General features: G+C 39.3%; 1 protein-coding gene across 1 annotated transcript; it reads left to right on the forward strand.

Annotated features, from left to right (window-relative positions):
- CD36 (CD36 molecule (CD36 blood group)) lies at positions 1–26076 on the forward strand. Its single transcript, XM_086474437.1, has 12 exons — positions 1–120; positions 11516–11676; positions 13783–13927; positions 17425–17604; positions 17749–17840; positions 18275–18321; positions 20703–20772; positions 22398–22585; positions 23384–23502; positions 24801–24874; positions 25658–25712; positions 25912–26076. Exons 1-12 carry the CDS (start codon positions 1–3, stop codon positions 26074–26076), a joined length of 1416 nt encoding a protein of 471 aa, XP_086330563.1.
- Positions 26077–26702: the final 626 nt, after the last annotated feature.

A 26702-nucleotide genomic window follows, 5' to 3' on the forward strand; every position in this document is an offset into this window, starting at 1 on the left:
ATGACCTGTAACAGAAACTGTGGGCTCCTCACTGGGGCCATCATTGGTGCTGTGCTGGCTATCTTCGGAGGAGTTCTGATACCGGTTGGAGACAATCTTATAGGCAAAGCAATAAAAAAGGTACAAGTTTTTCCTTTTTTTTTTTTTTTTTTTTTTCAATCTATATGGTTTGTGGTTATTAAATAGTCATTATTTCTAAATCATGTGTTCTGTTTCTGCACTTTTTCCTTTTTTTTCTTTATTAAACCTGGTTTTTGCAATATATACAAACATCCCTAGGAACAGATGCTGCAGCAATATTTTTTTAATATATTAATTATATTGTCCTGTTTACTTGCTTGCTGTCTTTCATGCTTCACACAAGAACACAAAATACTGTTTTCAAGATGTTTTTTCAGTAATGTGATCTAGAAATAAGCACTTTTTATTTTTATTTTAATTATGTTTGTTTCTAGTTCTTTTTTTTTTCCCTTATTTTTCTGCATTTTTTTCTGTTTTGGTACTCACTCGGTGTAGTTATGTTTACATACTGCAAAATACCTAAACAAACTGCTGATGCAGAAAGTAATACTACACTTACATGCATCCAGCTCACATTCTGTGATGATATGATCCAAGTCAATGTGCTCCACGAGACTGCAGGATCTGATCATATACTTTTTGTTGACTCAGGAAATGTGAAAAATAATTGGAGAGCTGTAGACCTGGCAGACGAATCTTTTTTTTTTTTTAGACTGTTTTAATTCTTTAAAATCTAGTTCTCTCTTTAAAGAAAAATGAAAAGTTAGTTTGTTAAATCTTCAGTGAAAAGGGTGTGTACCTGAGGGTCTAAATCATGGAGTAGTCTGGAGTGAAAGACCATGGAAGCCCTGGTGTGTCCACCATGGAGACGTGGAGTCTCCTTGGGGTCACTGCAGCCAAGGTGGGCTCTCCTACAGTTAGAAATTGAGAAACCTTAAGGTCTTTGGCTGATAGTTAGTCCTCCTAATGATCTGCTGTGGCACTGAATACTGTGAAGATCTTGGAAATACTTTTTCAAAGGCTCTTCTGGAAAACTGCCCTTAAGTCAACAGCTATTGAGGTCAATAGAGGAAGTGGACATATAACTGTCAGGAAATGATAAACTGTCGAGGCCCTGCCTAGATTCTACCATCACTTATTTTAAAAACTGAAAAAAATCGCTTTTACATAACATTTTAATTTTGTCAGCAAACTCATTGAAAAGTTAACTGTAGAGGAATTTTCCAATTCTTATTGTATTTTTCATGAAATTTTCAAATTTATGGAGAATAAAAAAATAATTCTCACTAGCAGCTTACCCACATTGCAACATTTTACAAGAAAGTCATACTCTCTGTATTTGCAAATAATTTTAATTGATTGACATATTGGGGGAATGGCAGATTTTCTAGAAAGCACATAGTTTTAAAAATGTGTATCTCCTTACATGAAATACTTACTTTGAGTTAATCCAGAGTGTTGTCTTATGCCATTAAGTATCTTCAAAGCAAATTATACATATTAGCAATGTTATGTGTTCATGTGTTTACTTATAATAATGAACCAGTTATACAGCATGGTTTGCAATGTCTACATATGAAATTATACCTGCATGAGTTCTTAGTGGTAAACTATTAGGCAGAGTAATTTTTTCCTCAAACTCCTTATAGTTTTCTGCACTGTGTTCATGTTTCTGATGCTTGTATCTATTTCAAAGCAGCTTGTTTGATATACATAAAAGGGAAAATTTGTATCAGTATTCATATAAAACATAAAAGAGTAAATTTGTAGAGGCTTTATTTATTTTTAAGTGAATGGATACTTTTTTCCTAAGTACAAGTCATACTAGATTTTTTTTTCTTATTTATCATGCTGACTGTTTAGTGAGGCCATGAGACTCTAAAACAATTCCTTTTCAGAAAAGATATGCCAAGGTACAACAGCTGAAATATGTCATCAGTTCAGCAGATGCTCAAGAGGAACTTGAATTTAACTAATTCTGATTTGCCTGTGTTGATGAAAGGGCTAGTAAGAATATCAAACATTTGTTATTCACAGCAGCTATATTTAAGATAACTATAGGACTGACTGCAAAGGAAACAGGTTTGCTGAGCAGAGCATACTGAAAAAATATATATATTTTAAAAAGTATTTCACTTTTGGGAATGTAATTTTTTAAGGGAATATTTGGTAGAAACAGATCAGTTTCAATGACAATTTTATTTGGAATTTCTCAAAAATACAGATTCTAGGCCAGGAAAAAAAACAAATGAGTAAGATGTTCTCTCAGATATGTCCTCTAAGCATTTATATTTCCATTTGGACTCATATGAGGCAATGTGTGTACTTAGGTCTTAACCCACTTGTTGAAAACAAATGCCAAATTACATATTTTTAATAAAAGGGAAAAACTCTTTGAGATATCTCCATTATAAGCAAAATTGTGTCTTAAATTTTTCACAGTCCAGAGCTTGAAAAAAGACCCCTAGTTGTTTCTCTTCCTATCCTATCTCAGAGTAAATCCTAGTTCTTTACACAAGTTAACAGCAACACAGTAAGACCAAATCTGTATTTCTAGGGGAAGTGAATTTTGCTATAAAATGTTATTGCTGGATTAGAGAAACATATGTTGAATACATTTTTTTCTCCTGAATGGTTTTAGGATACTTCGTACTATAACAAGTCGAATTGTCATAAATTAACTTGTTATCAAGATTTAGTCAAATCACATTATCATCAATTTACTCTCAAGCAAGTCCGGTTGAGCTTCTTAGCACTTCCCAATAAACAGGGACAACTTTAGCTTCAAGAATCAATGCAATCAGTCGTTCTTACCATCCTTGTTCTGCTAGCTGTAGAAGCCTGAGCATTCTTCCCTTAAGCACACATCTTTGCAGTTTACCAAGTCTTAGCAGCCTCATTTCTCCTTTATTGCAGTCATTGAGAGATTAGCCTGAGTAAACACTGCAGGAAGTATTTTGGCTGCATACTCTTGTTGTAGCAAAGAGAAAGCATCTGCCAGTGTAAAGACAACCTCAGGTGCCCTTAGAAATTTGACTGAGACTGTCAGGCTATAGGCTGTTATCTCCTAGGAGGAAAGTGTTTTCCACCCATGAACAGTCCATGAGTGGACAACCTAAGTGAAGCCCATGTAACATGTAACACCAAGATATCACCTCTTCATGTGTTCCAGTCTGTTAGCATACATCTGCTTCAACACAAAACACATTGCTATATTCTCTATTCTGACTGCTCTACCTGTGTCTCAGATCTTTTTGGGATAAGCTGTTTCTACTCCTGCCTCCAGCATATTTAAAGAGTTTCAACTTTACATACATTTTCTGAATCTTTTTAGAGGCTTTTTAAAGAAACTGTCGCTTGAAGAGGACACTCAAAATGACACCACCAGCAGCATCTTGGCAGGGATCCACTGAACAAGATTAGTACTAAGCTGTTTCAGCTCTGATACTATTCAGGGAAAGGAGACTTCACACTTAAAAGATGCCTTTGATTTCAGTACCAAAGGGGGAAATCCTAGTTTCCCCAAACACTGAATCTGCCCAGAGGGGAGAGATGCCTTTCCATGAAAGCCTTAGGGGTTTAGAAAACTGTTCTTGGTAAGTGAGGAGTAAAACACACAAGTTTTGGATATCTCTACAAAAAAAAAAAAAATTGTTTGAGGCTGTCAAAATGTACCTTTTTAACTGACTCCACACATTTTTGTTGCATATTATCATGTTTGTTGTCATTATTATTTTAATATCATGTCTGATATTAAAAAAAACCCCAAACCCACAAAAGGAAAGGTGAATCCAAACCAGCAAATCAGAAAGCTTGCATCTGATATTGTTGAAAGGAGATATTTTGATATGGCTCAATTACTCCTTTTGTCTTTCCCTCCCTTAGAGCAATATTATTTATTTAGGCAAAATTCCCGTAATTTTTTCAACTATTCAGCTTTTTTTTTCCAGCTAGGTCTAACCACTCAAACCCATTGGTAACTGATTCAATTGCTAGAAAATTCTTTATCATCACTTCTCTAAAAGCTTTTGCTTTCTACCTGGGCGCGTGAGCTCAGGAGGTTAACAGAAGCCACATAATGTTACTTAATAAATTGAATTCCTGATGAATTGATAATACAGAATGGTGCATGATTTGCCACAATACCTCAGTGCTGCACTCTTTCTGCAGAACCCTCAGGGTTAGTGTCTGCTTTTTTTAGAAATAAAGCTATAGATTTTATTTATTATTATATTTAGCCATCTTTATCTCTACATATCTGTTATCTATGATTGGACAGATTATATCTCCTCAGCTACTGGAGGCATAGGAAACACTGCTAATCTAAAATTTTATTTGTGACATCTATATGTCTCTTCTTTATCTAAACTAATAAAGCTAAAGTAGCTGCTGGCTCTCAGCAGAACATAAGTGATCTAATCACATATATTCCAGCGTTACCAGTGATAAACCTGATTGAGTTTCATAATTTTTCATGATCAAGGACTGAAAAAGGACTAAAAATTTCTTATCCAACAAAGCCTGAATAAAAAGGCTAATAATAAGATAATAATCATCACTTTAAAATAATAAATGTCTCTTCATACTTTCAGCTGTAAAATGGAAGAAGATTATTTGCTTTCCTGGAAATTAACTTATTCAGTTTTACAGAATTGTATTGTTTCTTTCCTCCAGCTTACATATGCAGCCCAACACATATCACACATAAACTAGTAACTATTTTGTTATAGCCTAAAGTATTCATGGCATCTCAGTTCCCAGAAAATGTCATCTTCTGTCCATCTGGCCAGATCTTTTGTCAAGACAGCAACTTTGTCTTACATTCTGTATTTCTTTACCAGAAATCATGATGGCTGAATTGAACATAAAGCAACTAAGTATGGCAAGCTTCTATTGCTGAGTGCCCAGTATTTCTTGAATTTGTGTATTGCTGGTTAACTCACCACAAGTGGGGGTTAAAGTTCCCACTGATTTCACTCCATCTTGCACAGTTAGGTCATGAGATTAACTTGACTGTGTAGCAGTTACATATTGTGTAGTTACTTTTGCTAACAATAGTTAATTATTGCATAAGATATTAGAGATGATGTAGGTTGACTAGGGAGTTGAGAAGTATTTCATATTATCAATTACAAACTAGTAGCTTCCCAAATTACCCTACCTTTCATAATATCATAGAATCATAGAATAATTTTGGCTGGAAAAGACCTTTAAGATCATCAGGTCCAACCACTATCCTAACACTGCCAAGCCCAGCACTAAACCATGTCCCTAAGCACCACATCTATACATCTTTTGAACACCTTTAGGAATGGTGACTTCATCACCTCCCTGGGCAGCCTGTTCCAATGTCTGACCACTCTTTCAGTAAAGACATGTTTCCTAATATCCAATCTAAATCTCTCCTGGCACAGCTTGAGGCCATTACCTCTTGTCCTGCCATTAGTTACTTGGGAGAAGAGACCAACACGGGCCTTACCACATCTTCCTTTTAGGTAGCTGTAGAGTGCAATAAGGTCTCCTCTCAGCCTCCTCTTCACTAGGCTAAACAATCCCTGTTCCCTCAGGCACTCCTCACAAGACCTGTTTTCCAGACCCTTCACCAGCTTCATTGCCCTTCTCTGGACATGCTACAGGACCTCAATGTCTTTCCTATACTGTCACGCCCAAAACTGGACACAGTACTCAAGGTGTGGTCTCACCAGTGCCGAGTACAGGGGCACAGTCACTTCCCTACTCCTGCTGGTCACACTATTTCTGATATAGCCTAGTGTGACCAGCAGGAGTAGAGAAGTGATTGTTCATGGCAGTGTTACTAGGGGAATATATTAGTGACCAGCCATAGAGAGGGGTAATATTTAAGGCTGGCCTCGTCAGTGATCAGACAGCCAAAACCCAAGGACTTGCTGGAGTGAGGATATTAGTTTTATTAAACGAAGTCATGAATAAGACAGAGCTCTAGATTTTCTTCCACTTTAACCTACCATTAGCACTCTAGAAATATGTGACAGAGACTCATACACACCCCCTTTGTGGGAGAAATGTTATTAACAATAATGGCTGAATGCCACCAAAAATAATAGTCTTGCTCCCTTCCTCCCCCTCCCTCTTTTGTCCTGCTGCTTCCCTTGTTTTAACTCTAGTTCTCATCTGATCCTTCCCCCTACCCACACCATCGAGCCAAATGGCTCACTGGTAGAAAGGTAAACCAGCAAAACAAAACCACCTCAAATAATCATCCTCCAGTTTGGCAGGCAGAAACAGCTCTGTGAGGAATGAAAGCTGGCACAAAGGAAGGGTGAGGTGCACAGATCCATGACCAGGGGCTGCAGAAGCCACCTTGCCCCCTTGGCTGCAGAACTGTCAGGTTAGATCAGCTGTCCCCCTGAAGCATCACCCAAGACTGTGCATGGTGGCATTGGCACAGAATAAATTGTGGCCTGCAAATCCACACAGTAACTCGTTGTGACCTGTCTGTCCCATGTACCCACGTCCCATGTACCCAGGTCCCAGGGACCTCTTTGTACAATGCACAAAGTACTTTTTCTCTGTTGGCATCTCCTAAGGGTATAATATGGACATAGTAGTTACTCTTGCTTGAAAAATAAAGGAGAGCCCCCCCCCCCCTTTAGGTGGACAGAAAATTTGTCCTAGATTGATAAGAAAGTACACAGCATAATAAAGTGCAGTAAGGGGCAGCATAGAAAGTACAGAAAAGGCTCATCACATAGCCTGCAGTCTCAGTTTACATGGAAAGTTGTCCTGGTTGTACTGAAAAGCCAGTATAAAGTGCACACTCAGCTTTCCCTGCAACAGCAGAGAGAGGATTAGAGGCAAAGATCCACCCTTTGGAAAAGATAAGATCATTTACATGGAGAAAGCTGTGAGGAAGGATGTTCCTTATATTCTTCCAAGTCAGCACAAAGTATTAAGATGTGATCATTGCAGAACAAACATTTTTCAAAGTGCCCAAAATGTCTAAAGCTGGAGGTAGGTTAAGAACTATTTCGGTGCCTCTCCAGGGTGGGAGGAGACTCTGCAGTGTCAGGGGAGTTAACATATCATTCTGTGCTACTATAACCCTAGCAAAGGATTACAAGGGGAGGAAGGAATGGATGAAGGGGAAAACTTTTATTAAGTAAGTAACATTACTTTAAAATCTATTGTCACAAAGTTGAAACTTCTCTGTTCACCTCTGTGCATGTGTGGTGTTGACTTCTAGAGAGATTAGTTCGTCCTCTTGACCGTATAGCTGTCAGGAGTCCTTAACCGTTTCCCTACCCCGGTTACCCAGAGGCAGGAGATCAAGTCCTGGCATCTGTCCCTATCCCAGGAGCCTTCTGAGTACAAATCACAGACAGACTCAGAGCAGACTGAGTTGTGCCTTTCCATATATCAGCCTGCTTCTCCCAGCTCCTTTGAGCAATTCTCTGTGGAAACTGAAAAGGATTCAAATCACCAAAATTTCCAAAGCTTTTCCATGTAAGCTTTTCTCTCTTCACCAAGGAGATGGTCTGCCCCACACTGGATCACAGCTGTGATAGAGTCTTTGGCATCCTGAAGTTTGCAAAACAAAGCTGAAGAGAATTTTAGCTGTCAGTTCTGAATGCAAGACCTAAAGCTGATAACACATTTGCTGCAGCAAGTTTTCCTCTCTCACACAAATTCCTCTCTCACACATACTCAGACAGTACTTTACACCACCAGCAAGGCATTTGAAACTCCACCATACAAACAGGCTTTCCAAAGACAAAGCCCTGACTATGCTACAAGTTCTCCAAGCCAAGGCATTCATTTCTAACTGCAGTGGTTCTTAATTAGTAGTATCATTTTTTGGGTGGTGCTTGCTAAGCAAACTCTAGAGGCAGAAACTTAAGCTAGAAAGAGAATCTAGCAACATGTAATTTAAAATGTCTTGCTGTCTGGAGGGATTCCGGCCTTTTAATTCCTAAGACTCTATGAGCTGTGCAAGTTCACCACTCTAATAAAAAAGCATTTTGTATGTTGCAGCCAGGCAGCCTAGAATTTTCTTCTTATTGAAAAAGCTTTTCCAAATTTTTACCACCAAAGGGAAAAACTAGATTCCCAGGGCCTGGGAAAATCAAATAGAAGGGGGCCTTATGTAAACCAGGCAAAGCAGATGTTCCCCTGACAATATACGAAATATACCTTCTCTCCGTACAGTCTCAAGGACTGAATAGACATTTACCATATTATTGTTGAGTGCCACAGACATAAAGCTGTTCATTATTCTAGAGTGGTTCCTGATGTCCTGTATTGTCCTTATGGTCATATTTTGCTTCCATTTCCTAGATCTGGAAAACTTTCCTAAAAATATATTATCAAAACGAGAGATATTTCTTTGAAAGTATCAGTTCTGGTGACAAGAGTTTTCTGACAAAAAGCAGTCGTTCAAGAACGCTATTTACTTTCTCTGGGTGCAAAATTACTCAGTACCTGAATAGTCACAGAATCACAGAATGGTAGGGATTGGAAGGGACCTCTGGAGGTCATCCAGTCCAACCCCCCTGCTAAAGCAGGTTCACCTAAAGCAGGTTACACAGGACTGCATCCAGGTGGATTTTGAATATCTCCAGGGAAGGAGATTCCACAGCCTCCCTGGGCAGCCTGTTCCAGTGCTCTGTCACCCTTAATGTAAGGAAGTTTTTCCTCGTGTTCAGGCAGAACTTCCTTTGCTCCAGTTTGTGCCTGTTGCCCCTTGTCCTGTCACTGGGCACCACTGAAAAACGCCTGGTCCCATCCTCTTGGCATCCACCCTTTAGATATTTATAAGCATTCCCAGATGACTAGAGGCTTGCCAATGTGACATCCACCTACAAGAAGGGCCGGAAGGAGGATCCAGGGAACTACAGGACCATCAGCCTGACCTTGGTGCCAGGGAAGATTATGGAGCTGTTCATCTTGAGGTCACTCACATGGCAAGTGCAGGACAACCAGGGACTCAGCCCAGCCAGCATGGGTTCATGAAGGGCAGGTCCTGCTTAACCAACCTGATCTCCTTCTATGACCGACCCGCCTAGTTGATGAGGGAAAGGCTGTGGATGTCATCGACCTGGACTTTAGTAAAGCCTTTGACACAGTCTCCCACAGCATTGTCCTAAGAAAGCTGGCGGCTCATGGCCTAGACAGGTGCACACTAAGCTGGGTTAAAAACTGGCTGCATGGCTGAGCACAGAGAGTGGTGGTGAATGGAGCCCAATCCAGCTGGCAGCCGGTCACATGCGGTGTCCCCCTTGGGACCAGTCTTGTTTAACGTCTTTATCGATGATCTGGATGAGGCGACTGAGTGCTCCCTCAGTAAGTTTGCAGATGACGCGAAACTGGGTGGGAGTGTTGATCTGCTCAAGGGTAGGAAGGCTCTACAGAGGGATCTGGACAGGTGAGATCAACGGGCTGAGACCAATTGTATAAGGTTTAATAAGGCAAACTGCCGGGTCCTGCACTTGCGTCACAACAACCTCATGCAGCGCTACAGGCTTGGGGAGGAGTGGCTGGAAAGCTGTCTGGTGGAAAAGGACCTGAGGGTGTTTTTTGACAGCCAGCTGGACATGAGCTGGTAGTGTGCCCAGGTGGCTAAGAAGGCCAACAGCATCCTGGCCTGTATCAGAAATAGTGTGGCCAGCAGGAGTAGGGAGGCGATCGTGCCCCTGTACTCAGCACTGGAGAGGCCGCACCTCAAATACTGTGTGGAGTTTTGTGCCGCTCACTACAAGAAAGATATTGAGGTGCTGGAGTGTGTCCAGAGAAGGGTAATGAAGCTGGTGAAGGTTCTGGAGAACAGGTCTTATGAGAACCAGCTGAGGGAACTGAGGTTGTTCAGTCTGGAGAAGAGGAGGCTGAGGGGAGACTTTATTGCTCTCTGCAACTACCCGAAAGGAGGTTGTAGTGAGGTGGGGAGTGGTCTCTTCTCCCAAGTAACTAGAACAGCCTCAAGTTGTGGCAGGGGAGATTTAGATTGGATATTAGGAAGACTTTCTTCACTGAAAGAGTGGTCAAACATTGGAACAGGCTGCCCAGGGAAGTGGTGGAGTCACCATCCCTGGAGGTATTTAAAAAATGTAGATGTATAATTTTGGGACACTGTTTAGTGGATATGGTGGTGTTGGGTTGATGGTTGGACTTGATCTCAAAGGTCTTTTCCAGCCTAATGATTCTATAAGGTCCACTCTCAGTTTTCTCTTCTCCAGACTAAAGAGCCCCAGGTCTCAGTCTTTCCTCCTAAGAGAGGTGGTCCAGTCCCCTTATCATCTTAGTAGCCCTCCGCTGGACTCTCTCCAGTAGTTCTCTGTTTCTCTTGAACTGGGGGGCCAAGAACTGTACACAAGGCTCCAGATGTGGCCTCACCAGAGGGCAGAGTAGAGGGGGAGAATAACCTCCCCTGACCTGCTGGCTACACTCTTATTGATGCACCCCAGGATATCATTGGCCTTCTTGGCCACAAGAACACATGGCTGGTTCGTAGCCAATTTGTTGTCTACCACAACTCCGGGTCCTTCTCCGCAGAGCTGCTCTCCAGCATGTCGACCCCCAGCCTGTACTGGTGCACAGGGTTATTCCTCCCCAGGTGCAGGACCCTACACTTGCCCTTGTTGAACTTCATCAGGTTCCTCTCTGCCCAGCTCTCCAGCCTGTCCAGGTCTTGCTGAATGGCAGCACATCCTTCTGGTGTGTCAGCCACTCCTCCCAGTTTTGTATCCTCAGCAAACTTGCTGAGGGTGCACTCTGTCCCTTCATCTAGGTCATTGATGGATGTGTTGAACAAGACCAGACCCAGTACTGACCCCTGGGGAACACCACTAGTCACAAGCCTCCAACTGGACTTTGCTCACTGATCACAACTCTCTGAGCTCCGTCTTTCAGCCAGTTCTCAATCAACCTCACTGTCCACTCATCTATCCCACACTTCCTAAGCTTCCCTATGAGGATGTGGTGGGAGACAGTGTCAAAAGCCTTGCTGAAGTCAAGGTAGACAACATCCACTGCTCTCCCCTTATCTACTCAGAGTCATGCCATCATAGAAGGCTATCAGATGCTCAGAGATAACTTTCGTTTCCTCTTCTGGGCTATTTGTGAATGCATGAAAAGTAGTTTGTGGATTCTAAAAACTGCTGGGTATCGTTCAGTCATTCAAAGATTTTATTTTTAGAAATAATCAGTGGATTTAGCAAGTATTTGGGAACTAAGGCAATGCCCAACCACAGCAGAAGGAAAGTTTTGTTACTAGCTACAGTAGTAATTACGTCAGCTTTGTGGTCGTTTCTTTTCGGGGGACTCACTTTTGCTGTCACTGAGCAGGAATGTCACGCTGCCGTCAAATGTTGTCCAAAAATATGTGCTTTATGTCTCATATTGATGATAAAATAGCTTTTTTTTCCTGTTTGTTTAAGAATTTTCTGGAATCATCTGGAAAGTAAATTCAGCTTGTGATTTTTTTTTTTGTGGTTAACTTTAGCTTTGATTTTTGTTCTTTTAGGAAGCTGTCATTGCAAATGGTACCATTGCTTTTGAAAATTGGCTTGTGCCAGGAAGTTCAGTTTATAGGGAATTTTGGATTTTCCATGTGCAAAATCCTTCAGAGGTATTAGAGCAAGGAGCACGTCCAATACTTGAACAGAGAGGACCTTATACATACAGGTAAGCAAACTACCCTAAATATGTGACCGGTCATATCAGAAATTTTGTTAAAATCAGAGAAAGTTCTGCTGAGTTCAAATTTGTTTTTTAAATTCCAGTGTTGTATTTTAGTCAGATTTGACAAAAATGCAGAAGTTGCAGCTACACACAGCAATCACAAACACTTTCTGGTAGGTCTCACATCGGGAAATCGCATGTAGAAATAGGTAATAGGGTGTGAAGCTATTTGCTCTTGTGAAAACCAATTGCTCTTTAGCAAGGAGATTGCCACAACAACACACAGGCACAGTTGCATTTGTTGCTGTTCAGTTTTTGCCAACTTTTTACACAGAAGAAAATGTGCCAGATGCCCTAAAACCAACAACATATCTTATCACCCATGTACCACTCATAATTATTTTAATAATATATTTTGTTTCTTTGTTCCTTTATGACTTATTTTTAACCTATAGCTTTTCCTTTTTCATTTTTTTTTTCCTCTGAAAAGCATTCTGTTTTCTGAAGTACTATCTAGGGCCTAGATGCAGCAGTCCATCCCCATTCAGGGTGATGATGTTTAATAATTTGCTTAATTTTAAATGCGATATTGACATAGGACTAGTTGGTGCTTCTTGGGTCATCAAGCCCAACATCCAGCTGTCACTGGCACACTTGTTATGAAATTGCTTTCCTAAAGTGATATCTTTCAGGATATTTTTGGGGTTGTATATTACGTTCACAAGATGGTTTTGCATTGCAGCATCTACAGCTGAGGTTCTTTGATATCTAAAAGATTATTTATTTCTCATTGGAAACAGAGAACTCTTGGTTCATATAATACCTGGGAAGACATAGGAAATGGTGACACAGGAATCAGGAAACTAACCAGTTGAGAAATGCTGCAGAAGGTGAATTATCACCAAACAGAAATGTTTTACTCTGGTGGTGATGTTGCCTATTTTCTCAGGGACAAATCTCTGCCAGAAGCCTAGATGAGACCATGTGAGAAATGATGACTGTAAGTCTTCTCACTGCTGAGGTCATGCTCACTTGGGATATTGGGTCTACCTGAATCACTGTGATACTGAGTCTCTCTCTCTCAATCTCCCTTTCAATGTTTAATTACTTGTTACAACATAGAACAACTGGCCTTGAAAATGCAACTGTCCCCATGATTCTGTTAGGAAACCTTCTTTTAGGTCTTTTATTTCCAGTTAGAAGTAAAAGTAATTAGAAAAAAAAAATCTCCCAACTTTCAGGTAGGTGCTCTACCCATTAGGCTATTAAATAAAATGTCATGCATAGAAACCAATCTTGAGAAGCCAAGCCCCAGCTGCTCTTGGGGTAAGGCCCCCCTGCACTGGCTACATCTGTACCATGGTGAAGTGGTCTCTGAACCTTTTGGTTGCCCCATGCCCAGGCTGGAAGATCTGATGGAATACCCTGAAGATCTCTTCTGAGATGGATCTGAGACAAGCTTTGTTGACCCACAGCATAGACTAAGTCATATGATGCAGGTCAGAGATTTATACCTTAGTGATCTGTTGACAGGGCGTGCTAGAGAGGATTATGAGAATCTCAGGGAGCTGAAAGACTGCTTATAAATCTCCACATGCATATGAAAGGTTATCACAGTGACTCCCATGATGGACTTAACCTGTAATCTGTTTTGTTGCAACACAGGCCTATCAAATCAAAACTTAAGAGTGTTTATTAACCACTTTGAGTCATCCACTTCTAACTACATGCAACCGCAAGAAATCTTAGAAAAAAATGCAACAAAACATAATTAATTTAAAATAAAACATAAAAAGATACAAGGTCCATTATTGAAATAAAAAATAAAAAAAGAAATAGTTGTTTTCATTTTAATATTAAGAAAAAAAATTCCATTAGGCGCTAAGGAAATATTTCCAAAAGAAAAATAGAAAAATATTTTACAGAAAATGGAATTTTTACATATATTCACATGAAAAGTTTAGAATCCTTTCAGTGGTTATAACATATTCAACATTCGTCAATAAAAATATTAATCAACTTTTCAAAAAACTTCAGTCAGGTAACATTATGTATTATCTTGAAAATCAAATGTTAAAAATATTCTATGCTTTTATTTTTTATTTCAAGGGTGAGATATTTGCCCAAAGAAAATATCACAGAAAACTCTGATGGCACAATATCCTACATGCTGCCTAACATTGCTCGTTTTGAACCCGATATGTCTGTTGGGACAGAAAATGATACCATCACATGCCTCAACCTTGCTGTCGTTGTAAGTAAAGAAACAAAACCATAATGTCCACATTCAAATGTTGAGATACTAGAGGAAATAGGGGAGAAGTTAACATTAGTAATAATGAATCTGCCACAGGATAGGTTTCCTCTCTATGAACTCAGATGACATAAGTGTCAGATACACTGAGGATAGCTGTATTACTGTCTTTAAAGTAAAAAAAAAAAATATTCTGAGGACATATTGCACATATATTAAGGTTTCCTTATATTCCCAGAGTAATGAAAATTGATTTGTTCCTGCCAGTGGAAGTAAAGTCATCAGTTTGGATGGGATGTATCAAAAAACATCCTCCTAGTCAATTTTAGTGTGGGAATGAATCAAGAGTTTGTGGATCGATTCCCTTCCCGCGTGAGGTACAGTGTGAACAGTACATGATGGATTTGCCATACTCTTTCCATAATATCCTCAGTCCTGCTTTGCAGAGGAGATTGTATTAAATCTCATGCTCGGTGTATGCATGGCCTCACTGCCCTAGCTGCTTCCTCCACATGGTGTCCCTCAGCACCACTGCAATGGCATCCCCTGAGCTCTCCTGTCCCACTGTGACCTTAGCCCTTCAAAGAAAAGCACAGGGGTCCCCACCTAGAGTAGTGCTAGAGCCTTTTCAGTCCACATATTTTTGTGTTGTCACAAGCTGAGATTGTTTGTCCTTGAGTGACATTTACAGTTTTCATATTTATATTCAGCCCTGGTTGTTTTGCCTGACTGTCTTGCACTATCTCTGTGATGTCTGTGTGTGAGTGTTCAAGATCACTGTGAGGCTGGGTGCTAGGTGAAGAGTAAAGAGGCACCTGGTGTTAACACATTGTAGAATCGTAGAATTAGTCACAGAATCACAGAAACCCCCTGTTGGTAGGTACCTCAAAAGATCATCTGATCCAATCTTTTCTGAGAAAACGAGGCTAGGTGAGATTTTCTAGCACCCTGTCCAATTGCACCTTGAAAACTTCCAGTGATGGGGACTCTACGACATTTCAGTGATTGGCTGTTCTCTTTCTTCTATCGAGACGAAACCTTTCCTGGTGCAACTTGTATCCATTGCCCTTTGTCCTCTCCGTGTCACTCCTTGTGAAGAAAGAGCCTCCATTCTCCTTGTAGCCACCCTTTATGTACTGGAATATTGTAATGAGGTCCTCCCCCTGAGCTTTCTTTTCTCTAGGGAGAAAAGACCTAATAAATAAGGCAGATGATCTTATTCAGACCAGATGTATTCTGCCTGTGACTTGATTTAGGCCAGCATCTCTCTTTTGTAAAGCTGTTCTTGTTTCCTGTGCTCAGAGTCATGTCACAGTATTAACTAACACTGCTCAGCTCCCACACTTTGGACCACGTAGCTCTTTATGGGTCTAAGCACAGGCTTATGCTTGGAAGCAACTGTCAGATGAGATGGAAACAGAGGATTCAAGCCCCATTTTGCCATTCAGAAACAAACTGGTGTATGCCTAAATTCCCAGAGAGGTTCTGACTTTCTTGTTTGACAGCACTGACTTCAATCCAGTAGAGTCTACCTTTTATATCATAACCTTGTCATCAAAATACTCACAAAAGAATTCGGAGAGATGTTTTTCATACTTTCTTAACCCTGAGGGGATTGAACCCACATCTTCTCTATCTCATGATCTTGTCATATGCACGCTTTTTTCTTAATCTGCGTTCAAGTTCAGACAAAAATAAAAGATTCATGGGGTTGAGGGGGAAGGAATGAGAGCAAAAGAGACTCTTCCATTGATATCCCCATGGCATTGAGTACAAAGAGATGTCCCACTAACAGGCCTAGACTGAGCACTTGCTCTAGGAGAATCACTTGCTTTTACACAGATTTACTTATCAAAATTATTACAATCTCCTTCTTCACCAGACAGGCCAACATAGATCGTTTCTGTTTGCTTTCCACAAGCTATTAATTGCTTCTAGGGACCTGGCTTTGTGTTTATGCCTCTGGGAACGTTCATTACAATTACTGCTGGTAAATCTACATTATTCTTCATTGAATTAAGCAAAGTCATCCATTACATAGAATTAAAGCTGTTCAGAAAGAAGGACTTGTTTGTTGCAAATACATATTCTTTCTCAGTAATGAAATAATGGAGATTCAGCACTTGGTCAATTTTATACAGGGTACAGTTGTATTGGTGCTAGCATAACAGCAAATCTAAACCACTTATCTAAGCCAATAAGTAACAAGCTTGTATATTTTTACTTAGAATCGTAGAATCACTAGGTTGGAAAAGACCTTTGCGATCATCAAGTCCAATCATCAAACCAACACCACCATGCCCACTAAACCATGTCCCAAAGTGACACATCTACATGTTTTTTAAACACCTCCAAGGATGGTGACTCCACCACTTCCCTGGGCAGCCTGTTCCAATGTTTGACCATGCCTTCAGTGAAGAAAATCTTCCTAATATCCAGTCTAAATCTCCCCTGCCACAACTTGAGGCCATTTCATCTGTCTCTAGTTACTTCAGAGAAGAGACCAACACCCACCTCACTACAACCTGCTTTCAGGTAGTTCTAGAGAGCAACAAGGTCTCCCCTCGGCCTCCTTTTCTCTAGACTAAACAACCCAGTTCCCTCAACTGCTCCTCACAAGACCTGTTCTCCAGACCCTTCACCAGCTTCGTTGCCCTTCTCTGGACACACTCCAGCACCTCAATGTCCTTCTTGTAGCGAGGGGCCCAAAACTCCACACAGTATTCGAGGTGTGGCCTCACCAGTGCTGAGTACAGCGGCACAATTACCTCCCTACTCCTGCTGGCCACACTATTTCTGATACACCCCAGGATGCTTTTGGCCTTCTTGGCCACCTGGGCACACCACTGGCTCATGTTCAGCTGGCTGTCAACCAGCACCCCCAGGTCCTTTTCCACCAGGCAGCTTTCCAACCACTCCTCCCCAAGCCTGTAGTGCTGCATGGGGTTGTTGTGACCCAAGTGCAGGACCCGGCACTTAAATCTCATACAATTGACCTCATAAACATACTTATATGCTTACAGTGTGAGTGAATCTGAAGTATGTGACATATGGAGATAACAGAAAAGAGGCAGAAAACTGGAAGTGGTATAACTTGTGTTATACAGATAGGGATTTGATATTATTGCTTGAGGATACTCAAAAGCCATCTGGCCATGGTCCTGGGCAACTGGCTGTCAGTGGCCCTGCTTGGGCAGGGAGGTTGGACCAGATGACCTCCAGAGGTCCCTTCTAATCTCAACTGTTCTGTGATTCTGTGATTAGGGGTGACAAAGTGAATTCATGTAAGTAGTAAAGACAAAATATCTGCTTTTGTGTAGTTATGACCAGTAATTTTTTTGTGAAGGAGTGTCAGTTTTAAGTAGAAATTTAACTTACAGTGAGCTGCAACTCTGGAAACCAGCTTTGCCGGAGATATCTTGGAGTTAGTCTCTCTGGTTTTGATCCAAAGCACATGCAGAATTTTATGCTAAACATTGGTTTTATTGCTGTTGTAGGCTGCACCTGCCTTGTATACAAACACTTTTATACAACTACTATTAAACACTTGGATTAGATCTTCTAAGTCATCCATGCTGCAGAACAGAACAGTGAAAGAATTACTGTGGGGATACAAAGATCCCTTCTTAAACAAGGTCCCCTTCCCCTTGGACCCAGTTGTGGGAGTCTTCTACCCGGTGAGTGAAACCAATGAGGAGACAAATCCTTCAGTTGTTCTGTGAATAAAAATTAAGGCAGCTGCTGTGAGGAAAATAAAATATGACAATGCTACAGTCTGGCTCAGTACTTCTAACTGTTATTCCTTCTTGTGTCTGTTACAGTATAATGGGACATTGGACGGACTTTACAAAGTCTATACTGGGACAGAAGATATTAAAAAAACAGCAATAATTGAAAGCTATAAAAACAAAAGGTATCATAGCGTCGTATAGTTAAAATCTATACATCTTTTCAAGGTATGACTTTTAGGGCTTGATTCACTAAGAGCTACAGATAAATGTAAAATCTTCAACAATTCAAAGGAAGTTGGATCAAGCCCTGGGCTTAGCAAAAACACCTCTTTCTTTCAGCTATTAGTGATTCTGTTAGGAGCTTGGATTTAAGACAGTTATGGATTCTTTGATACAAGTAGTTACTTCTGTTTTGCATGCTTAAGTAGCTAGATCCCTTTTATCCTATTCTAATGCATCATATAGTTTATTTGAATAAAAGAATGAATCTCTATCCTCTAACTTTGCTAATGGATCAGGTTTATACTGCGGCAGTTCTATTTAGCAATATAGGTAATGAAATGGATTACATGGTATAATATACTACATGCAGCATGACTTTTTTTTTATCTTAAAGGAATCTTTCATACTGGGAAGGTCACTGTGATTTGGTTAATGGCACAGGTGAGCCTATTAAAGCTTTCTAAAGATTCAGCACATTTCTTGATATTACAAGGGAATAATGAGATACAATATTTAAGTTAATTCCCCTGGGCTTTGACAGTTTTGTATTCTGTATATTAAACATCTATATAAATATGAATGCATCCATACCACTAATATTATACATGCATACGAGTGTATCTATTATAATATATATGTTATACATTATTGTAGGTTATTTTATGTATACATGTACACACACCCTCTTCAGCTAAGGTAGATATGGAAGAGACACAAGAAGAGAATCCAGATCTCTGTTTCTATTACAATTTAACTAAGATTCTTTTTCTTTGCTATAGCAGTTGAAAATTATCTTTGCATTCTAATAATGCTAATTTGTTTACAATGTTGAAAAATAAAATTAAATGCACCAGAACAGACAGAAAATTTTTTTACTAAGCTAGGAAAAAAAATTGAGGTGACAAGGGAGAAGGCTGTCAGACAGGTGGTTTGGAGGCCACTAGCAAGTGAAAAGGGGTGGAGAAGTAATTTAGTTTGGGATGAATAAACTAGAGGAGAATATTTTTGAGTTTGCTTCTGGAATGCATATGAAAACAGTTGATTTGTTTAAGATATATTTGTGCAAAATGATATTTTTCTTCATGAATGAAAATGTTGCTGTGAGGACACAAGAATCTTTTGAGCTGAGGCTGTCAGATGTCATGGTAGAGGCTTTTGCAGAGAGCTGTAGGCCTTCAGTAAGCGAGTATCAAAACAAGAAGGTTTTGGGTTGTTTTTTGGTTGATTGGTTGGTTGGGTGGGTTTTTTGTTGTTTTTGTTTTGTGGTTTTTTTTTTTTTCCTTTTCTGTGCTGTTTTACCTGGCGTAGATAATTTTCCTTATAACCTGGAGCACATGGCAAGTTATTTTTAAGTATTTCAAATACATCACAAGAATCTGGCTTCCCAAAAGTCTATGCATCAAGAAGGATTAGTTCCTTTTTAAAGTATGTATTATAGGAGGTGGTATTTTCTCAGATTTTGGGACTTGCCTTCTTTTTTATGGAGCTTGAACCCTTTTTTTCCCAGGGTTAGGATTTTTTTTTTTTAATTCATCCACAGCTGATGGAATAAACCTACTCAGCTAACTAGATGAAGTGCTCCAGTACAGTGAAAATGTGGAGCTTTTCCTTGTTAGCAAAGGTTATCGCATGGTTTACAAGAGCATTCAGTGTGACTGCGCAGGAAACACCATGCATTTAGAGAAGCAGCAGGTTTAAAAAGTCTTGTAAGTAAGCATGAGAATTCTTCCTTATCTTGTAAGCTTTCACACCAAAGCACAGCATATATAGTATAAGTAAATATCGAGATAAAAATATTAAGCAGCATTCTTGTATGAAGCTTGAAATGTGTCCGTGTTTGCAAAGTCTCCAAGACTGCCAAGACACAGTAATAGAGTGTGTGTCTAGGATGATCTTGGATTTTCTTTACGAAAAAGTGCTTCTGTCAGCAGTGGGCAAGTGGCAGTGTGTAATTTCTCTTTCTCACTCTTGCCAACTAGACTCAAAGATACCGCAGATGTTTTCAATCCCTTGGTTATGGCTGCTGACTGAGAAATTGTAGCAAGAAGTAACAAATGTACTGGTTAAATCTTTGTTACAACACCTTGTTTGGGAAAATGTCAGAGTCCTCTTACTTAACTCTGGATGCTTGCAATGCAGAAATACGCATCTGAACTGTTTGCCTGTGTTCTTTCTGTAATGAGTGGAGGAAAATACACCACCAAAGTGCTATTACTTTGACCTATTTCACATGTCTACCGTGGGGTGAGATGAGTTGTGTCCTAAAAGTGCTTCCTTCTTTCCATTAGCTATAGAGAGGATCTCAGCTAACAAAGAAGAGGTCTGCTTGAGCAATCTTTGGTGAATAGATATTTAGCTCTGACTATTAAATAAGCAGTTTTGAAGTCTAAAGCTGTATTTCTTGTAAATGCGGAGTGCCTTAACTGCAGATGATCCAAGCACCTCTAGAAAGGTTTAGGCCTTTAGACTGCATAAACCCTGAGACAATGGCAAAAGGTATTGGAATTTGTATTAAGCAGGATTTTTTTTTTTTGTGTCGTCTGTTTTTAATGGCCTTGATCACATAGCTTCACATCTGCAGAAAAAAAAAATTTAAAAAGTAGCTGTCATAATTTGACTTGCTTTCAAAAACATTTCAATCTTATCTGTGGAGTGCCTGCCACTGTGCAATAACTTACATAAATTTTTTCCCCATAAATGACTCATTTTGTTTACCTTTTTCACAGCTTTATATGAAAGCAACAGCTGAGTATTGATCTAAAAAAGAAATCATGTCTTCTAAGTGGAGTTGCTTTCAAGGTCTTATTTTATTTTGTTCACAGATGGAGCATCATTCCCACCATTTGTTGAGAAGGACCAGACACTGCGCTTCTTCTCCTCCGATATTTGCAGGTAGACTTGTCCCTTCCTGGTGTGTGTGCATAGCTGCGTGTGACACCCAAATGCTCTTTTGTTTCAGAGGGTGGCTGAAACATAAAGGTTTCACCTAAACACAAGCAAATTTGTGAGCTGTGGTCATGATTCAGAACCTGATTTTACCAGTTTTATTTATGTCAAGTAGAGAGCTATTTCCGGTGTATTTTATTTCAGCCAGTTACAGACGTATCATTCAGGAATATCTGACACTGTTGTGAGATGTTACAGATCTATGAAAGACATTGAAGTCCACAGAGTTCAAAGTCTTGAACTTCTTCTAAGATCAGGACCCAGCCTAAAACCTGCCTTATTTGGTCTTGGAAGGCAATAGGTACAGCAGGGGCCAGTTAGGCCTGTCTTCAGCATTTCTGCAGAACATCATCTATGCAGAACAGGATTTACTGTCATCCACTAGATATTCAAAATTGTTTTCTCACAGGATATTTTTACATTTTTTATTTTTATGTATTTACAAACAAACAAACTTGCTTAATAAATCACATACTGATGGCTTTTCAGCCTGCTGCTTCTGCTGTGGCTATCCAGTGTCCCTGAATTCTCCAGTGGGATCACTGCAAGCAATGTTAAAATATATAAAGTGCATCACAGTGTATTTACTTTGTGAGGTTCAACCTCTTCATTTATTTTGCTGCCTGGAAACAGCTGCTTCCTTTTAGCTAGGTTTAAAGTGGGCCATTTGCTTTGCAGACTGTTTTTAAAGATGAGTGTTTTTACATGAAGTTAAAGTTCTTTTTTTTTGTATGAAGTAATTGTATCCCCAAACTGGAAAGCACTTCACAGCTCATGGTAAAAGGAATCCTATGCAGAGGAGAAATGATAGAATTCTTTAGATCAATTGCACAAACTTTGAGACATCCCTCTGGCCATTTAATTCTAATAGTTAATAAATAATGAAAGTATCAGTCACCCAAAGGTCATGCTGAAACAGGGTCATGGAAAATGGTTCTGTCCATGTTGCAAAACCCAGAACTCTTCTTTTATTTGGCTGCAATACAAAGTGTTGCTGTCCTGGTTACATTACTGTGTAACAAACATATCTCTCTATCAGTTGATAATGTATCAGCAAGAAGAAGCTTAAGTGGTATTCTGATTCATATGCAATGAAATAAAGTTATATGCAGAATGTTGCCTACATCATAAAGATTAGATTAGTATCAAGTCAGCAAAAACCTATAGCAGAGCTGATTTACATTGATAAGTATCTCTACTGTAGTCCAAAACCTTTCAAAAATGTCATAATAACAGTGGGTGTAGAAGTGCATAGGGAAAAAGAGCTCTGAATTTGTTAGTTTTGTGTATATTGTTTATTATTAGTATTAGTATTTTTGTCTGGTTTTTTGTGTATTGTTGTGCTCACCTCTGAGCTTGTCCATCCTTTTGTGAAAGTGTGGATGTTCTCTGTTACAGAGGAACACCCCTGTAAACTGCTGAACAGTGTAGAGGAAGCCTGGACATTGGCTCCCTGGAGTACTTGTTTCTTTTAAGACAGAGGCGGTTGGGGGTTCCTTAAGCAGTGTTGCCATGAATTCAAATCTTTTAATCCAAATGACTGAGACACGTTTCTCCTCTTTCCTATTCAGATCAATCTACGGAGTTTTTCAGAGCAAGCAGGTTGTGAAGGGAATCTCACTCTATCGTTTCACAGTTCCTCGTGAAGCATTTGCATCACCTGCTGAAGTTGGAGATAATTATTGCTTCTGTAAAGATAAAACCATATCAAAGAACTGCACATTGGGTGGAGTCCTAGACATTAGTGCCTGCAAAGCAGGTATAGTAGTGACATGGTACTGCCAAACAAGCCATTTAACTGGGGAGAAAGCGTGTCCTGTAGCTGATGTGTACTCTAAGATCCAAGATGTTAGTGTTCGTGAATTCTTCCGCAGATTGCCTGTGAGACCTATCATGTTTCTGCAGCTGCATTTCCCAAAATGAGGACTATACTATTTCTGTATTTCGCATAGTGCTATGCAAAATCACAATACTACGGATTGTACACTGAAACTGCAGGAATGCAGGTCTAGAAGGGAAAGGAGAGGGCGCTGTACAAAAACCAGAGACAGTCACAGTCCTTGTGTTTGTGATAATTTACACACACAATGTGTGTGTGTGTGTGCACAACTATTGACACGTGCAGAGACTGAGAGACACTACTGGCTTAGTTTAGCATTGGTATAATAAAATATAATATATACAGGGTCTGCATTTCATGCAGAGCAGACAGCATGAGTTCCCTTCAGGCTTGTTTGCTACTAAAACAAGGTCATGAAGGTGGGGGAAACAGTGACAGTAAGGTCATCACCTCAGTGTGAAACTGGGAGTACTGCCAGCTCCACAGTGTAGAGACAGACAAGCAGGATTTCCAACTACAATTCATTTCACGATGCAAATTTTCCTCATGACAGCCAAATCACAGAAATGCTCAGATTTTTTGGGGGGATGGGACTATTAACATTTTTATTAGTATTGTGTGTCTATATAAAAAATTATGTTTGCGTGGAAAATGGCCTCAGAAGATGAGCACTGAAACAAGGCTTAATGATTCAAGTGAGCTTGTATTTCCAAATAGGAAGACCGGTATTTATCTCTCTGCCACATTTTCTTCATGCAAGTGAATCTATACTGCACGATGTTGAAGGCCTGAGCCCAAATGAGAATGAACACGAGACGTTTCTAGATATAGAGCCTGTAAGTCCAAATATTTAATAATCATAACACAAAAACTTGTGATGATTAAATGTAATTGTAGTGGAGTAGGCCTTTTACCAGAGGGATGAGCAGAAGATACAATATTTTCATGCTTGCTTTTGCAAGATCTGCTCACAAAAATCTTATGGTTTTAGCAGAGTAGAACTTTTTCTCATTCTGACCTTCAAAGTTTGGAAAATAAGGTTTATTATTTCCTTATTGGGAATGTGGGATTAAATAGATTCTGCAAACTTTGAAGTAATCTGTAGCTTTTCTATGACCTTTAAATACTTGGAGAAAATTATTTTCTGTGAAAGTTCTTCTGTTTCCTCTAAATTTTTTTTCATTTTCTAGAACTAGCCATTTTTGTATAATTGCTATCCTAATTGAAATTAAATGGATATGGAGCAGTTTATTACCAATAAAATTGCTAGAAGTCTGAACAGCCTAGTCTAGAACAGACCTACCATAGCCTTTACAGCTTGGATTATCCAACAGAGCTCCCAAACTGAATAAGTTTACGACAGCTCTGATTTTGATTGCCTCCAATTTCACCTGTACTTCTGACCCAGTGATCCAGATTCTTAAATTTAAGTGTATTTACCAAGCTTTCTGATTGCATGATGAATTCTAAGGTTCCAAAATTTTATTTTGCTCCAAATTTGGATGAAAAGGTAAAATTCAGGATTTCTTACTGAAGTATTTTTAGTTATATAATTTAAGATAAGCTATGTAATATCAGTGAGGGAATCTAAAGTCAAATCTTTGTTTCACCTTATTTGGAATACAGACATCAACCAGAATTTCCTAAACCTGACATGAAATTTTCAACAATCACATCCTGTCTTGTTTTTGTGGAGGATGGAGGGGAAAAGAATGAGATAAGAAAACATCTGACGTTTTGTTTGATATGTTTGTTGTCATATGAAATGTTTGGGTTTGTCCTTATGCAAGTTAAACATCTTTCTTATTGAAAAAGAAAATTTAGCTAATTTCTGGGGGAAAAAACCCTAAACATATTTTTTGTATGAAACATTTCATGACTAATTTAGTACTTTTAACTTTTTTTTCCTTCAGTTTTAATTGCAAATTATGAAAGTAACTATGGTAAAACCAAAAAATACGAACTTCTATGAGAAATGGGACACCCTTAGAAACATTAAAATTTCATAAAAAATTGAATCCTTCAAAACATAAGGATAAAATAATACCAAAGTGCTTTTTGACACAGTCCATATTCTAGGTTTAGGCATCCAATTCAAAAATCTAAATTAATGTGTGTTTTTTTCTGGTTTTAGATCACTGGTTTTACACTACAATTTGCGAAAAGGCTGCAAGTAAACCTCCTTGTGCAACCTGCACCAAAAATTGAGTAAGTACTACTTCATTATTTTGTTTTTAAAGACTTTTTTCAAGAGGGCTGATTGGTCTACAAAAGCGTCAGTAGGGATGGCTGGGAAAAGAAGGAATAAAAATACTTTCCCAAAGCCTTTTAATCTTGCAGAAATTTCAGTCATGACTTTTCCGAGAACATAAATTTCATCAAAAGAGCAAGACTTCTTGAGCAAGTCACTGCCCAAGTATTTTAACACACACTTGATTTCCCCACAGAAGCTTACAAGGCAACATCTTAAAAATAGCATTCTTACAAAACCCAAATGGGGGCCATGAGGATGAACTGAAAGGCAAAATGTGTTTTCTGTAATAAACCCAATGAGAAAGAGAATTTATGCATGCTCTGTCACTGGATGGATTTTGTCACAAGGATTGATGGGTCTTTAGCTCTTTCTTTCATCTTCATTGACCCAAATGTACATGTACAGATGTGCATTTCAGGATCCTGCACACCTATCAGGTGAACACCACACAGATCTTCAGACTCTCCCACCAACACCTAGCTGTGTCCAGCCTTTCTTCTTTCTGACTACTTGCATATGGGAGTCTAGACAGAAAGAGATGGTTGCCCAATATGTAAAATGACTGTTATTAACTGTAGGCTTTTTTTTTTTTTTTTTTCAGTCCAAAACTATACTAAAAGGGTACATCTGGAAGGTAGAAATGTAGTTAGAGGAGAAGAAAAATGTTTAAGTAGAGACTGGGCTTACGCACCAAACGAAAGTTAACATGTTGTACTTATTTTATTTTCTCATTTCAGAGCTTTATCAAAAGTTCAAAAACCTTATATTTTTCCTCTTCTTTGGCTAAATGAGGTTAGTATATTTTCTGTATATTAATCTTCACTGTTTAAAAAAAAAAAAGAAAAAACCCCATGACCTAGCTTTTTCAGTCTTGGTGCCCTGAAGTTGGGCAATTAAATTCATGCTGTGATTTGTACATGCCAAGAATATATTCATCAAGTGAGGGCTTGCATACTTACCTTTCACTGACATTTTTCTTGCACTGTTTCAGTCTGCTGTTATCGGGGATGCAAAAGCAGAAATGTTCAGAAATAAAGTCACTAGTCGGGTCCAGATGCTAAGTGTGCTGCAGTTGGCCTTAATGATCGCAGGTTCTGTGCTGTTCGTCGCATTCATGGGTTCCTATTTCATATGCAGATCAAAGAAATTAAAATAAGTAAGTAAATACTAACGGCTCAGTCCTCAGCAGTAACTTTTCCTCAGGGTTTCAAGAAGTACCTCTTTTTCTGTTCTTACTTTTTAAGTGCTAGCAAATTCAGCAGTTGTTCTGTGGCAAATCATCCAGATAATTTAGCTAATGTTTCCAAATGCTCTTCTCAGCCTTAATCTTTCAGAATGCCCTTAACACAATCAGGAGAGGGTATTGGGAACCATGTCAGAAGACCAACATTATTTTCTTCCAAAACACAACATGATTGTTGGGAGTTTATGAAAATAAACATTTTATCCGAGACTGCTAAACTGTTCAAAAGTGTCCTCTAATACTTCTTTGGGAAAGAAGCCACACTGCTGCAGATTCCTGTACTCTTCCAGGACAAAACCCTGTCTGGGGTTCAGAGAACCCACTATAAATGACATTTTTTATTAGTGTTGGAAAGGGTTTCTCACTTCTCTTAGTTGTGCATCACTGTCATGTTAGTCTAAACATCCTCTGAACATACCTAGCCCATTAAGACTAAATATACTCCCATCATGGGTAGAATAACCAAGTGGTGGATTAATGCACTGACATCTAGGGAAACAAACACATTTCTGGAGTGAATGAAAAGAAGTGTAGAGACA

This window comes from Leptosomus discolor, chromosome 1 (assembly GCF_034619465.1).
Source record: "Leptosomus discolor isolate bLepDis1 chromosome 1, bLepDis1.hap2, whole genome shotgun sequence".
In the NCBI taxonomy this organism is placed as follows: domain Eukaryota; kingdom Metazoa; phylum Chordata; class Aves; order Leptosomiformes; family Leptosomidae; genus Leptosomus; species Leptosomus discolor.